The sequence below is a fragment of the Panthera tigris genome, chromosome X (genome assembly GCF_018350195.1).
Source record: "Panthera tigris isolate Pti1 chromosome X, P.tigris_Pti1_mat1.1, whole genome shotgun sequence".
Classification (NCBI taxonomy): Eukaryota; Metazoa; Chordata; class Mammalia; order Carnivora; family Felidae; genus Panthera; species Panthera tigris.
In genome coordinates this window covers 33,339,396-33,353,239 of record NC_056677.1, presented here as the reverse complement: position 1 = coordinate 33,353,239, position 13,844 = coordinate 33,339,396, and the positions used below count along the sequence as shown (strand labels likewise).

General features: G+C 39.9%; 1 protein-coding gene across 3 annotated transcripts in view; it reads left to right on the top strand.

Moving 5' to 3' along the window:
* RPGR (retinitis pigmentosa GTPase regulator) overlaps positions 1–13,230 on the top strand; it is a 55,913-nt gene extending 42,683 nt beyond the window's left edge. For 2 of the 3 annotated variants that reach the window (XM_042974215.1, XM_042974213.1), the window contains 4 exons: positions 98–211; positions 1,457–1,514; positions 3,047–3,135; positions 11,827–13,230. In XM_042974215.1, the coding sequence (XP_042830149.1) occupies positions 98–211; positions 1,457–1,514; positions 3,047–3,135; positions 11,827–12,033 (468 nt within the window). In that variant the 3' untranslated portion in view covers positions 12,034–13,230. Of the gene's footprint in view, positions 1–97; positions 212–1,456; positions 1,515–3,046; positions 3,136–5,663; positions 5,945–11,826 lie in introns of those variants that run through there. The other variant, XM_042974214.1, reaches the window with a different exon arrangement.
* Positions 13,231–13,844: the final 614 nt, after the last annotated feature.

Below are 13,844 nucleotides of genomic sequence, written 5' to 3'. Positions count from 1 at the left end.
CTTTGAGGTAGTATAAATTATTTATGACAGCAATATCAAATCTCTTTTTTTAAAAAAGAAAATCTTAACTCCTCCCTGATTATCAATTTTGACACAGGATCATGAATTTTCGGAAGACGAAGAGCTAGAGGACATGGATGAAATTGATGAGTACCTGAAAGGCGAGAAAAAAGTTGCTGCAGATGAAGCCAGTGACGACTCAGTTGAAAAGGTATTGACACCACTGAAAAGGTATGATGATATGTGCTTAAATCCTGGTATCCTGCCCAAGAGAAAGTATGTGGGTTCCATGGTCTCTGCAGGGGACAGATCCCAACTTCCTTTGGGAGCAGAAATACTTCTCTGAATAACTTTGTTCATGTGCTGTAGGAAAAGCTTTGGGCAGATTTATGAATTAGGCACACTTTGTTTCTGACGCTTTCCACACTTCTTGGTGGCATTCGGATCCCCACTTGAGTGGAAATCAACTGATACAGGCCAGTATAGTACACTGTTGAGAAATTAACCGAGAAGTTCAACACTGGGTTCTTGAAAGGATGAAATTACCAAGTTAGGAGCCCTATACTGGTGGCAGAAATGGGACGTGTGTGTGCGCACACATACTAAGTGTATCTTTACATGTATGTGTGTTAAGTGAAAGCTGTTCACAGCAGTGTTGGAGGCTGTGATCACTTCTGCACAGATGTGGTGTAGAAGCAAGGATTTATAGGAGGATAAGGAGGCGCTATCACCGAGGAAAAGAAAGTCAGCCTAAGAGTGGAGCTAGGAATCCCAGAATCATCTCTTTTTGGCAGTTTTGTCCACGAGTGACACTGCTAGGAGACAGTTGGTAGGTTTGAAATCATTCATTTGCTAACACTGCTCTGGATTAATTTCACAGGCATGGAATTCAGAAACCCAAACTGAACAACACTATATTGATTCAGTTTTGGTTGCAGTGTCTGTACCTCTTTTAAAACGTGTGTTGATTCATGTCCATGTATTTTTAATTTACAAAATGGGATTGTGCTATAGAGGTCATTTTCTTTCTCAAGACTCGTTCCTCTCACTGAGAAAAAAAATGTTCTAACAATTACTATTTTCTTTCAGAGGGAGGGACAGATTTATAAGGAATGTTTATGAGCTCCAGGTAGGGGGGTCCCTAAAACTCTTTAACATAGAACAAACTCCAGTCTGACAGTGTAAAATGTTGAGCTAATTCATACACCAACTAACGTTCCTGAATCTTCTTTGAGTAGGATCCTGCCACTTTTTGTAATCATAGAACTTTAAGCTAGAAGGGACATTAGCAACCACTCGGCATCTAAGGCAGAAGTTCGGCAAAGTGAAGCAGTAGTCGCCTGTTTATGTTGTTAGCTGGAGGCAAACTTGAGAACCCTTGCCTAAAACCAGGATGACATTTTCTAGGCCATCTCAATTATGGTTTTTTATTACATTGTTTCTTTATCGCTTATAGGACAAGAAAACCAACCGAGAGGAACGGGCTGTGTGTGAATACAACGAGAATCCAAAAGGTGTGAACACATTTGACTTCAAAAGCATGCTTCCAAAGGGCTAGATACCTTAACACACACACACACATACATACACATGCATGTGTGCGCATGTATGCCGTCGCTGAGTCATTATAGCTTATACATCTGTATTCTATTTTATCCTTTTTACTGTCACCTGGCTCTCATAACAAGCTAAGAAATGTGTGCCACAGGCTTATTTGTTCTCATGAATAACCACTACAACTTCTTCACATAAAATATTCGCATTACTCATGGCTACTCGTGTGTCAGTGTTAAGTGGTTTAGGACAGCCTTTTCACTGTCTTTTTTTCTTTTCGATCAGTAGTAGTAAGTTAGGCTTTCGTCCCACATCTCAATTTACATGCCTGATGGGCACTGCCAGACCCCATTGCTAGAGCCACGGCCGGTTATCCCCTCATGTATTCCCCAGAGCTCAGATCTGAGTCGTTGATCTTATTGCAGACATTTAAGACAGGTCCTTCCCCAAGCCTGACTGTTGGTGTCAGAGAACAGTTGCCACAGAATAGAGGGGACTGTGGTTACCCTTGAGACCTACATTCTCTACACCGAAATCACCTGTTTTTGCTGTACAGCCCACCCCTATATCATGTTTCCACACCGCCACATCAAAGTCTGCTTTTTGCTGTGTTCTCATTAAAAATAACCGTTCATAGCGGTGGATGTCTGATCTGAACTTAGGCAGAAGGAGGAATAGTTCCCTTGATATTTGTTTTCCTTCTGACTTCTGCAGAAAGAGTAGTAAGTTTTAGAATATTTTAAGCAAAATGTTAAAATATTTATCATCTGTAAGTATTTTTAGCATGTAAAGTGTGAAAAAGAAATTAAAAGTAAGATTTAAGTAGTTGATAATATCAAAAGAATGCATGTGCTTCATGAGTGTATTTAAAAGATCATTTTTTGGGGCACCTGGGTGGCTCAGTTGGTTAAGCGTCTGACTTCGGCTCAGGTCATGATCTTACGGTCCATGGGTTTGAGCCCCACATCGGGCCCTGTGCTGACAGCTCAGGGCCTGGAGCCTGCTTCAGGTTCTGTGTCTCCCTCTCTCTCTGCCCCTCTCCTGCTTGCACTCTCCCTCTTCTCTCTCTCTCAAAAATAAATAAACATTTAAAAAATTTTTTTAATTAAAAAAAAAGGATCATTTTCCAGCTGTATAACTTGTGGATCAATTTGAAACACTAAAAAGTAACATGTCCATTTGAGTGCAAAAAATTTAATTTAAAAAAGGAAATTTATATTTTCCGGAAGTCTTTCCTAACACTGTTACCTTTGTAGCTGTGTTTGGGTACTGGTCATGCAAACGTCTACATTGGTCAGGTCATTCTGGGCTTTTTGCCTGAACTCAGCCTTTCAGAAAATATGCATTGTAGACCTTGTTCAGTGCTCCAGTGTCACGCCCTCTTTAGTATTTACCCCGTAAGTCAGGCTTGATGGAGTTGCGCTGAGGGCATCAGAACTTTTCTTCTTCTCATTACTTAGAAAAAAATATTTCTAAATATATCCTGTTGTAGGAAGCATGTATGGCCACGCAAAGAGCAGTTCTGCAGAAGACCTGGAAGACACTGCATCAACAAGTAAAGACCTAAAAAAATCAATGAAGGTAAGTGAAATTTATTTTTCATTTTAGTGTTAAGACCAAAGTATTGAATTGCCTCCTCCTGCTTTTTATATGGCGATCCACATAATTTAACTCCTTAATGTGAGGTTTTTAGGCCCAAAAACATGTGAAGAATTTCAAGTGATGTTTCACATTTTAGCATGCATATCTGTTTACTGGACTTTAGATGGAGTCAGGTTGCCCTGCCAGAATTTAATAGCATGTTCCTTTCAGTAATCCCATTCATGCTGATTCGACTTATGGTAAAAGATAATGCAAAAGAACTTTCTTGCTTGAATTATAAGAGTATAATCATCATGAGAGTCTGGAGAAAGTAAGGCAAAACCGAGAATTAGAGAGGATGAATGCAAAAATCAAGATACCCGTGCTTAGGAGAACTTACGAGCTACTCCAGTCTCTCCTGCCGAGTACCTGTTCTGAAGTTGTTAACAGTCTGATGGAGATGCCGCTGCTTTTTGGAAGTTACTCTTTCCACTTGCAGAAGAACTTTCTTTACCCGTGAGGCCACATTTCAGGGTAGAAGTGTTACAAGGAAATGTAGATAAAGGGTAACTGAAAGGCCTTGTTAATTCCTCTTCAGCCTTCAGGTTTGGGCTTAAGTTAGTCACTTCTGTATAGAGGCCTTTTGTGACCAGCTGCACTTAGGTAAATTATGTCCCCTTACTGTTCTCTCACATAACACCCTTTTCTTATCCTTTTTTGTATTTCTCGTAACTGGCGATCGCACAGTTAAGCGTATGCTTATTTGCTTTATGACTGTCTCTCTCTCCACTGGCCTGCTGCTCCATGGGATAGAAACTATTTTCTGTTTTGCTTTCCGATGGATCTTTAGCAGGTAGCACTGTCCCTGGTACATGGTAAATGCTTAGTAAATAATTTTGGTGGACAGTGAACTATAGAACATAAGGAGGTGGGAAAGAGGATAGGGTGAAGGTAAAAGCAGGGGCAGCCCTTAGAGCAGTAGACGGTTTGTCTCTGGCTACTCTGAAACTACTTTCAGGGTGACTTCTGGCACAGTTCCCACTGTGGTCATCTTTTACTAAAAATTACTTGGTGAATAATCTTACCCTGATGAAAATGGCCTTATGTTTAGATTATCATATCCAAGAGAGAGTTGTGACCTGGCTCAAAGGATACTCCAGAATTACTGTCCTTCTCAGAATTGTAATGTGTGTCATCAGCATATCCGATCAAGTGTTAGGGGCTTTTTAGACTCTCTGTCTAGTAAAAGAACATTTACCAGATATTCTACTACACAGCAGTCCCGTGAAGACTTTTTTCCAATTATAAGAACTCAGGAAAAGACTCTGGAAAAGGAAATGAAATGTGAGGGAGCAAGATGAAAAGTAAAGGAGTCAGGAGACGGAGGAGCCTAATAGGAAAAGCGAAGTGAAGCAGCAGAAAGAAATATTTGAAACGTACCTCTGACCAAATGAAAATGTGTATTCTGGAATACATGATTGAGTTTCGAGAAGTTTTCAGGCTCTCCAGTCTTAAGTGTTGCAATTGCCCATAGGCGGTAGGATTTGGATACACAGGACTAGGAGAGGGGGCCGAGCCAGGGAAGGAGTGCCCTGTGGGAAGCAGAGTGGTGCCTCCCATACAGAGCAGGCCAAGCAGGGAGCCCTAGTGCCAGCACCAGGGGATGGGACAGAGGTGAGGTCAGGCCAGGGTATAGTGGGCTACAGGTGCCAGGTTGAAGAATTCAGTCTTAAACTTGGATTCTGCTTAAATTCTCATTGACACCTAGTGGAAAAATGTATTTCAGTAAATGCATATGTCCTTGGTTAAAGAAAAGAAAGTAATGAAAATCATATTTCAAAAGTCAAGCAGTAATAAATGTATTTCCTACTTAAAGAATATCCTGTTGTTCTACAGATTTTAAAAAGGAAATAGATGATTTAGGTGAGATTTTCTTTCAGTCATTCCCACATGACCTTTTTTTTTAATCTACAGTGTCTCTAACCTTTTTATACCATCTGAGACAAACAAATCAGACAGTTTTTAAAACTTGGAAAATAAATGATGCATTAAATCATATCAAAAGAAACATATGTTTGAGATTTTGCATTCCAACCACCCCCCCATTCCCCCAGGTAATTAGACATCCCAAAGATAATCTGAAAAAAAAAAAAAAAAGAAAAGAAAGAATTGTACTCTTGGCACCTACAAAACAGAATTCACCACTGAATTTTGTTTTGGTGATTTTGAATGTTTCAGGTAGACAAGTTACGACCTATGATTTTAACAGGTGGCAGAGATCTTTTGTTAGGTGATTGTTCTATCTAGAGATTACCCAATATTACTTTTCCAAACTATAGTTAGTGCTGATTATTTGGATCCACAGTTAGTCACTAAGAAAAATATGTTATCGGCCTAATTTTCATCTAAGGTAGCTAAGGAAAAAAACGATAAACTTTTCAGCTATTAAGAAGAATTTTACATTATACAATGAGTTTATTCATGTATTTATTTAGCATATACTAATCGGTTATCTCTTAATGTGCCAGGCACAAGGCCAGAGGCTGCAGATTCAGAGGTTAAAGATGCACTGCCTTCCCTCAGAAAGTAGCTGGAACATGCCAGATTCTCTGGATAGCTCCCAATGCCAGTTAACAGTCAATAGATTTTTTATCCGTTGTCACTACCATAAATAAAGGACGCTGAGATGAGAATTTCTCCACCAAAAAAACATGCTTGTGCATTCTTGTCTTTCCTAGTTGCTATCTTTTCTCTGATGGTATGCTTTGTTCATCCATTGCAAGCTACAGATGAGCACTCGCCTCAAGTACACAGTTAGCTTTACTCTGTATTAGGAGAAAACTTCGAGGTAGATTACACATACGGTGTCCTGTCATTGTCAGTTTTTCCCAAGCTTGAAACCTGAGACGGTCTCAGGCTACCCAATAATGACTCCCCTGCTTTTTAAAAATAGCTTTATTGAGGTATAATTGACATATAATAAACTACACATATTTAAAGTGTATAATTTGGTTAGTTGTGACGTGTGTGCACCTATGAAACCATAATCACAAGAGAGTGAACAGTGCCGTTATTGGCGGAAGGTTCTTTGTGCCTTTTTGTGATCCCCGTCTATGCCCCTTGGCCCCCTGCTATCCTTAGCAAACCTGCTTTCTATTATCATACATTATTTTGCAAGCTCTAGATTTTTATATAAATGAGATCCTACACCATGTACTCTTTTTGTTTGTTGGCTTCCTTTGTCCAGCCTAATTATTTTGAAACCCATCTATGCATGTATCAGTAGCTCATCCCTTTATATTGCTGAATAATATTCTAAGTGAATTTTTTATATGATGAGGGTATGAATTGAAGTTATTTTTTTTGCATATGGACATCCAATCGTTCTAGCACCACGTGTTGAGAAAAGATGACCCTTTCTCTACTGAATTGTCTTCACAGAAATCAGTTAACTTTTCCATGTGTGGGCATATTTCTGGAGTCTAATCTGTTCCTTCCACCTGTTTATCTTGTGCCTATATCACACTGTCTTGATTACTGTAGCTTCATATAAGTCTTGAAATCAGGAAGCGTTAGTCCTCCAACTTTGTTCTTTTTCAAACTTGTTTTGGCCATCCGAGGCCCTTTGCATTTCCATGTGAATTTTTAGAATCAGTTTGACAATTACTGAAAAAAAAATGTCTGCTGGGATTTAGATTGGGATTTCTTGGTATCTACAGATGAATTTGAGAAGAATTAACATCTTAACAATATGAAGTCTGCTAACTCATGAAGATACCTTTGTATTTATGGATGTCTTCTTAAATTTGTCCGGAATGTTTTGTAGTTTTTAGTATACAGGTCTTACACGGATTTTGTCAGATTTATTGTATGTCTTCTGTTTTTTATTCCCTGATTAACTGGTTAGAAGTTTATCATTTTTATTCATCTTTTCAAAGAACCAGTTTTTGGTTTCATTGATTTTTCTGTATCGTTTTCTATTTTATTTATGTCCACTCTAATCTTTACTAGTAAAACCTTGGTTTGTGAGTATAATTAGTTCCGGAAACACGCTTGTAATCCAAAGCACTCATAGATCAAAGCAAGTTTCGAGAACCATTGGCTCAGTTGTGATCATGTGACATTTGGCATCCCGTACTACTCATATTGCCAGACATCGCTCATTTATCAAGTTAAAATTTATTAGAAATGTCTGCTTGTCTTGCGGAACACTCGCAGAACAAGTTACAATCCAAGGTTTTACTGTTGTATTTCCTTTCTTCTACTTTCTTTGGGTTAATTTGCTCTTCTCTTCCTAAAGTTTCTTAACATGGAAGTTGCGGTCACTGATTTGAGACTTTTCTTATTTTTTAAAACAGGCTTTTTGTGCTGTAAATTTCCTCTGAAGTACTTGTTATGTTGTGTTTTCATTTTCATCCAGTTCAGAATACTTTCGGATTTCTTCTTTGACTCATGAATTCTTTAATTTCAACTTATTTGGGGATTTTCCATAGATGTTTATGATCTTAATTTCTAATTTAATTACATTGTGATTGGATAACATACTTAGTATGACTTGAGTCCTTTTAAATTTATTAAGACTTGTTTTATGGCCCCGAATCAGGTCTATCTTGGCAAGCGTTCCATGTGCACTTGAGAAGGTTGAGAAGAATACTGTTGTGTCCTGTCAGTACCAGTTGCATCAAGTTGGTTGACGGTGTTGTTCGTGTATTTTCTATCCTTTGAGTTGCTGTCTACTTGTAAGATCTATTATTAAGAGAAAAGCATTAATAATCCCTGTATAGGGGCTCCTGGGTGGCTCATCGGTTAAGCATCTGACTCTTGATTTTGGCTCAGGTAATGATCTCGTGGTTCGGGAGTTCAAGCCCCACATTGGGCTTCACGCTGACAGCGCAGAGCCTCCTTGGGATTCTCTCTCTCTTTCCCTCTTTCTCTCAAAATAAATAAATAAGCTCTAAAAAACCCTAAATATAATTGTGGATTTGTCGACTTTCTTTGTACTTCTATTAGTTTTTGCTTCATGTATTTTAAAGTTATTACTAGGTTCTGTAACATTTAGGATTGTTATATTCTCTTAATTAATTGACCCCTTCATCATGAGATGGCCTTGTTTACCCCTGATAATAATCTTTACTCTGAAATCGGCTTGGTCTGATATTATTTAGCAATTCAAGCTTTCATTTGATTAGAGTTATCATGTTATACCTTTTTCCATCGTTTTGCTTTTAACCCACTTGTGATTTTATATTTGAAGTACGTTGATGCAGGCAGCATCTAGATGGGTTTTGCTCTTTTATCTAATCTGACAATCTCTGCCTTTTAATTGGAGCACTTAGCCCATTTGTATTTAATCTGATCATTAATGCAGTTACATTTAAATTTGTCATCTCACTATTTGTATTCTTCCTTATCCCTAAAAAATGCTAAAGTTTGTGTTGTCTGTTAATAATATAGCCATACTCTCTTTGCTTTGGTTAGCACTTGCCTGATACATCTGTTTTCATTCTTTGACTTGTGTTTTAGATGAGTCTCTTGCAAATGGCTTATGAGCTGGATTTGCGTCTTTGAAATTTTTAATATACGTACCTAAGATCTAAAGCTAATTAATGTTCCTGTCCTTTCCCCAAATAATAGCAAGATCTTAGAGGAGTCTTCTGTCACCCCTTCCTTCCCATTTTACATGTTATAGTGTCAAGTATTTTAAATTTTTAGCGTCACCAATCACATGTTAACTATTATTTGTTACACCACTTTCTTACTCACCATTTCTTTTTACATCTCAGATGTCCTTTTTGGGATGCTTTTTCTTCTCCCTGAAGAAATCCTTTGGAGGTTCCTGTCAGAACTTTGGAAGTTCCTATCCATTTTGTAGTTAACTTTGTCAGTTTCTGTTCACTTGCAAATGAACATTGAGGTGACTGGGCAATGCTCATTTTCTCTTGGTATCTGCTCCTATGCTCCTTTTAAGAAATTTGCTTTAGTGTAATTGCTGATGACTTTGTATATAATCTGTCATTTCTCTCTGGCTGCTTTTTCACGCTGTTTACCTTTAACGTGCTTCAGTTCACTACTAGATGCCCAGGTGTGAACTGTTTTGCTTTAACTTTCTTCTAATTCATTATGACTCTTGACTCTGAGAATTCAGGTCGTTCATCAGTTTAAGAAAACTCTCATCCATTGTGTATTTGAGTATTTCCTCCCTCCTCTTTGGAATTCTGATATGAAATTTTTCTTTTTTTTTAAATTTTTTTAATGTTTATTTTTGAGAGAGAGAGAGGGAGAAAGTGAACGAGCTTGAGCAAGGGAGGGGCAGAGAGAGAGGGAGACACAGAATCCGAAGCAGGCTCCAGGCTCTGAGCTCTCAGCCCAGAGCCTGACGTGGGGCTCGAACTCACAGACCGCGAGATCATCACCTGAGCTGAAGTCAGACACTTAACCGACTGAGCCACCCAGGTGCTCCCTGGTGTGAAATTTTTCATTCTGTTGTCCATGCCTTTCAATGTTACTTTCCCATTGTCTGTGTCTAAGTAATATTTTGGGGGAATGTCACAGCCCTCATATTTCAGAGCTCTTTGATGCCATAGTTTCTTTACAGCTAAAACTAATCTTTTTAACCTACCTGTTGAGTGTTAATTTCATCGATTATATTTTTCTCATTTTGAAATGAAATTCTATTTTGATTCTTCTTCAAATCAATCTGATCTTTTAAAAACTAGTATCTTGTTTCATGCTCATGTTTTTTATCCTGGTCCTTTAAGCACACTTATATTGTATATTTAGTCATCCCAACATCAGACATCTTCAGGAATCTAAATCTGTCTGTTGCTTTGGTTGACTTGCTGGTAGTGTCCTGCTTCCTCATGTGTTTTGAAATTTGGATTCTGGGGGCGCCTGGGTGGCTCAGTCGGTTAAGCGGCCGACTTCGGCTCAGGTCATGATCTCACGGTCCGTGAGTTCGAGCCCCGCGTCGGGCTCTGTGCTGACAGCTCAGAGCCTGGAGCCTGTTTCGGATTCTGTGTCTCCCTCTCTCTGACCCTCCCCCGTTCATGCTCTGTCTCTGTCTCAAAAATAAATAAACGTTAAAAAAAAAAAAAGAAATTTGGATTCTGAGTTCATGTTCAGCTGAGACTTTTTGTGGACGCCCCTTAAGGCTTCCATGAAAATCCATCCATAGAGAATTTGTCAGAGCCTCTGGTAGCTCTCCTGGGCATTACCATTCCGGGAGCGCGAAACGTTCCTCACCGGCACCAGTAAAGTAAACGGGAGCCCAGCCTCACACTAGGAGAACGTGGTTCTCCCTCACTCACAGCCTAGACCAAGGGACACAGGTTATTTTGCCGTCTCCCAGTGTGTGTAAGTGGACTTAATTAAGGGCATAGTCCCTAGAGGGTCCTCACTTTATGTAGGGGGGTCTCAGTCCCGATTTTCCACATTTTATGAGATCAGATACATTTACCAAAGCGAGTCTAAGTTGTGAGATCAATAAATGCCATTTTATTGCTCGCTCACCTCTGAGGCTTCCTGCGCCCTCTTCATTTTGTGGCCCGCAAGGATTTCCCTTCATTTTTTTCATGAACTTCTGTACACATCATAAAATTAGATTTTTTACACTTAGAATTTTTTGATGTTTTGTAGTAGCAGAATTTTTATGATAGGGATTCCCGCACAAAAGCAGAAACGAAAGAGGGGTCCCCCCAGTTTAGTCCATAGACCCTTTTCTAGCTAGACTCTGAGTTTTTGGGTTACACCTTTTTGCTTTAATTCCTCCATTCTTCAAGACTAACAGCAAGCAATTACTTGCATCATTTTGGTTTCCGAAGGAGCCAAGTTCTCACCTGTTTTTTGTTTGGGGCATCTTGTCAGAACTGATATTTGTGCTGTTACACTTCAGGAATCCTGTTTTCTCTCTGACTAAATCCTCAAAGGGGTTAAGTCAAATGGAACTTTCCAGTCATCATCTATCTCCCTTGATTTCTCCTGTCTGTGCTCTGTTGGCCACTCCCTTCTTGATACATTTTCCTCCCTGACTCCTGAGGTGCCTCTCTTTCCTGACTGTGTTCCTACAAAGCTCTGTCCCCAGTGCTGGCTCTTCTTCCACCACCTGTGTCTCACATTTGGCTCTTCCTCAGTCTCTTTTCTTCTGTTCTCTTTTCTGCCTGCCTGCGATCCTGGGTTATGGCATCGACTTTCCTCTCTCCAGCTGTTGTGTGTGTTCTCCCCGTTCATGGCCCCAGACTCCCCCGAGTAGCAGACCCAGGTATCCAGCTGCCTGCTCAGGCCCCTGGGCCCCCAAAGCCATCATTCGGCAGCACCAGCATTTTCCCAGAAGTTCCCATCTACAGGAATGGGGAAATCCTCCAGAATACCCTACTTGTCTTTTTTTTTTTCTCTCGTCACAACAGAGTGAAATAACAAATTTGCTCTTTAAAGAAAAATGGTAATGTATTCCCAAGGCACTGACAGTGTTGAAAGCTAAACCCTGAAAGGTCTTATATTAGGGAAAGGGCATGATTGCCATTGGTAAAACAAGGTGCTGCTGGACACTAAGCATGTCCCTTTGTACATGTGATGCCCTGTAAGGGTGTGATGAAATAATGTTCAGACTAGTTGAAAATTATCCCCCCTAAATCCTATTAAGTGGCTATTCACTTACTGAAATGAATTCTTTGTGTGTGTGGGTTTTTTTTCTAGATTTTCTTCTTTAAAAGGATGTCACTCACGAGTCAGAAAAGTATGCAGAGTAATAATGAGCCACTCTCAGAGATAAAACCAATAGGAGATCAAATAGCTTTTAAAAGCAATCAGAAAGATGCCAGCCAGAGCCACATGGGGCAAAATCATCAGGATACTTCACCCCCAAGTATGGCGAGAAGGTCAAAATCTTGTACGATACTATAAATATACATTTATGTCTCCGTGATCACCAAGCACATTGTAATTTATACTTGAAAACCATTCTGACTTCTGAAGGAAAGTTTCTGATAACAAACCCTTAAACATAGAAGTTAATGTTTTATTTTGAATGTTACGACCAGTTTTGGTGTTTATTTATGCTAATATTTTTGACCAGCGATTTCAAAATATGTGTATCTCAAACTCTCCTTCAAGTTCTGTGGCCTTAACTGTTCAGTGTTGCATAAAATATATATTTTTATATGTGAAATTTAAATTAAGATATTTCATAGTTTTTACTGAACAATTTCTTTATCATTTCATAAGGCAACATTTGCAATCTCATGACACTGTAACAGTTTTTAATGTATTTGCAATTTTTCAAAACTGAGTCAAAATTGTTTTTGATGAACACATTTTAATAAACTATATCTGGTCGGTTCCACTGTTTAAATGTGTGAATATCAATAAAATTAAGAGGTACTTGGAGTTCTCTATCAGTTGACAGAATGGGGGCCAAAAACAACCTGTTCAGTTTTAAAATACTGAGAGACACAAAATTCGTTTACCTCTGAGTAAAGAAAATATCAGCGCACCCGTGTCAGCGGTACATCTTTGTGGAGAAACTGTTGACATTTCTTTGTCTCCCACTCTTGTTCAGGGAGGGGATTTGGCACGGAGGCGTGGCAGACCGTGTGGTATGATCTGCAGCGTTTAACCTACCGCAGATCACCACCGTGGCGGAACGAAACACGGCCAGGCTTGCTCACTTCAACCGTCTCCAGCAATGACCGTGATAAGTGCTGTTGACTCCGTCACACGGTGCTCTGCCACAAGGAGTAGGAAGGGGAAAGCTGTCGAGTCTGCTCCGATAGAAACGTGGCTGTCTTGCGCTCACAGATAGTATGCGTTTCATGGAGCAGACCGCTTTGTCTTGGCCATTCGGGCTTCTGACTGCAACATTTTATTCTTCCATCACAGTGACCGTTGCCCCAGTTGAAGACAGGAAAAGAAACTCCATTCTTGTGTTTCATGCAAGGGATCGTTGGTCTAGAGTAGATGTGATTTTGAAATGGTACAAAATGGTCTTCCGTGTAAATATTACAGCCAGGGCAATTCTGATTTTGCCGTTGCCGCTGTAGTGCTAGTATAATATTGCAAAAATCCTTTACCAAAACGTAAACTGTAGGAGCCTAGTGGAAATAAAGCACACAGATGGTACTGAGACATGCCGGTTGTGGCAGGCACAATTCAAAGATGGCCCCCCAGGTTCCCGTCGGCTGGTATAGTTGCCCTGAGTAATCCCTTCCCCGTAAGCATGGGCAGTGAATATGATGAAATACCACTCTATCGTTTAGGTTACATTCTGTGGAAAAGGCGAAAGATTTTGCAGTTGTAATTAAAATTCCTAAGCAGGTAACTTTAAGCGAAAGGGAAATGATCCTAGGTGGGTCTGACCTAATCAGGTGAGCCCTTTCAAAGAGGCACTGCAGATGAGAGATGGAAGAAGTCAGAGCAATTGAGAGCAGTGGAGATGCGGGCATTGAAGAAGCAAACTGCGTGTTCCAGAGAGGACAGTGTGGTAGGGAATGGTGGGAAGCCTCGAGGATGTGAGGGCCTCCATCCCACAAGTGCAAGGCGCTGAATTCTGCAGATAACTGGTGAGGCTGGAAGAGGAAACCAGTCGTTAGATTAGACCATAGCTCTGGCTGACATCTCGACTGCAGCCTTGTGAGGCCCTGCGCGGAGGGCCCAGCTCAGCAGCACCCAGGCTCCTGACCCAGGAAGATTACGAGATAATAACTATATATAGTTTT